The following is a 2,249-nucleotide window of genomic DNA, read 5'->3' on the forward strand; positions in this document are numbered from 1 at the left end:
AACCCGTAACCGACCTACGGTCCGGACCCGACCCGTACCCCTACCCCCCCCCCCCCACCCCCACCACACACACACGCGCGCACACACACGCACCCATCGCCGCGCGCCACGGATGCGGCTACGTGGACAGATACTATTCTACTCTACTGATCGTGGCTCTGCTGGAGCATCAGCAGCTGCCGGCCAAGATCAGACACGTCGTCGATGGCCGAGTCGCGCGCTTCGCACCAAGCCTCGCCAGCCCGGTCGCGAAGCTCGATGACTTCGTCGAGCGTTTTGCCGACAGCGCCATACTGGACGCGGATGTTGAGTGGTGTGCCCTTGCGGATGACGCGGAAGATCTCAGTCTCGCCCACAAAGGCGGCGTGCTGGACGTGGAGAAAAGCAGTGCGGTCAACGACCTCAATGTTGCCGGCCTTGAGCACAATGTCACCAGCACGGAGGCCGGCAATCTCGGCCGGGCCGCCCTCGTGGACCGAGACAATCTTGACAGCCTTGGTCACGTCCTTGATGAGCTCTCCCTGCGGCCCGTGCCGCTTCTTGACATAATTGTGGTTGGTGACTGCAATACCGATCTCGACCTTGAGCTGCAGCAGTTGCTCGCGGGCATCGTCGCGCTGGACAATCTCTTCCTGGTACGCTGCCATCCGCGCCTCGATCTCCAACTTGCGCTCCTTCTCGGCTTGCATGGCAGCAGCAAGCTCGGTCGAGCGCTCCTCGGACTTTTTGCGGAGCTTGAGGTCGTCTTGGGCGAGCTTGAACACCCGACCCACTGTCCGAGTCATCGACGTCGACAGCTGGCTCTTGGCCTCGAGTTCGAGCTCAAGCTGACGCTCCAGCTTTCTCCGCTGGACCTCGGCCCGCTTCTCGGCCTCGCGCTTCTCAGCCTCGATCCGCGCCTTCTCGGCTGCAATGCGGCGGACCTCGGCGGTCCGCTCGCGCTGCTCCTCCTTGGCGCGCGCCAGCGCCCGCTGAGCATCGGTCCGCTCCTTCAGTGCCTTCAGCTTCAACTCCATGCGCTCGCGCTCGGCGCGCTGCTTCTCCAGCGCCACAGACCGTTTCTTCTCGTCCTTGGCCTTTTCCAACAGCTCCTGATGGTGCGCAAAGGCGTCATACCACTGCTCCATCAGCTCCCGGTTGCGCTCGGCCTCGCCGGCCACTGAGCTCGACAGCTGTTCCAGATCAGAGTTGATCTTCTCGACGGCCGCCAGCCGCTGCTTGAGGTCTGCGTTCTCGCTCATCGACAGCGCCAACAACGCGTGCTCCTCGGTCGCCCGCACCAGCTCCTTCTTCTCCGACCGCGCCCGCTCAAGCTCCTTCTGGAACAGCATCTCGCGCCGCGCTTTCTCGGCCTTCTGCTCGGCCAACAGTGCCTCGCGGAGCTCGGCCTTCCGCACCAGCTCCTCTTCTATGCTTATGTCGCCAAGCCCCTCGCTAAGCCCGCGCCCGGCAAAGGCATCGCGCTCGCGAATGCCGAGCTCGACCACAACCTTGTCAAGCCGGATCTCGCTCGCCACTGAACGCGACGAGAGCTTGGTCACAAGTTCGATGACTGCAAGCCCGACCCTGTTCTTGAGATACTCGTAGCGAGTGGCAAAGGCGTCGACGTGAGCCGGCGGCACAAACGCCAGCACCGAGTGCCCGCCCCGCCCGTGGCTCTCGAGCGCATGTCGCGACGCCGTTGCATGCGCCGCAAACGCCTCGCCGTCAAACGAGGCGCCCGTCCACAGCTCAACTGCGCCAGAGACGCCAAGTCCAGCTAGATCCAGCGCCTGCGTCGCAGAATGGACCGGGTGGTGCGCCGACTCGGCGGCCACGACAACAAGCGCGTCGTGGCCCGACGTCAGTGGCCTCCCGCCCGCACTCCTTCCCGCCACACGCGCAGCAGCTGTCGACGACGCCACAGGCTTCCCGGCGCCATCCACGAGAACGAGCTCAAAGGCCTCGGCAAGCGCATCGAGCGCCGCGTGATCCGGCACGACCGCGTTGCCATCGCCAGGTCCAGGCTCACGGCCGGCGGCCGGAACCGGCGGCAGGACCCTTCGCGCGCCGGCGCCCAGCGGCTGCGGCGAGAGCACCAGATGCGAGCGGAGACCGCCTGGCACTCGTGACCGCGACGGCGAGCTCGCGCCGCCGTTGCGGATGTACTTGTCCTGGCTTTGACCGGAGCCCTGGCCCGGCGGGCGCAGGGAGGCCGAGCGGGAGGGCGATGAGCGTTGGCCACGACATGCGGCCGGGTGGCGGCGCGG

General features: G+C 66.0%; 1 protein-coding gene across 1 annotated transcript; it reads right to left on the bottom strand.

Moving 5' to 3' along the window:
- Positions 1 to 127: 127 nt before the first annotated feature.
- On the bottom strand, positions 128 to 2,229 carry AMSG_06207 (uncharacterized protein; the record flags this gene model as incomplete). The annotated part of the gene is made up of 2 exons (XM_013901933.1): positions 128 to 2,124; positions 2,165 to 2,229. The coding sequence occupies 2 exons, from the start codon at positions 2,227 to 2,229 to the stop codon at positions 144 to 146; spliced, it is 2,046 nt and encodes a 681-aa protein (XP_013757387.1). The 3' UTR covers positions 128 to 143.
- Positions 2,230 to 2,249: the final 20 nt, after the last annotated feature.

The sequence above is a fragment of the Thecamonas trahens genome (assembly GCF_000142905.1).
Source record: "Thecamonas trahens ATCC 50062 unplaced genomic scaffold supercont1.26, whole genome shotgun sequence".
Classification (NCBI taxonomy): domain Eukaryota; order Apusomonadida; family Apusomonadidae; genus Thecamonas; species Thecamonas trahens.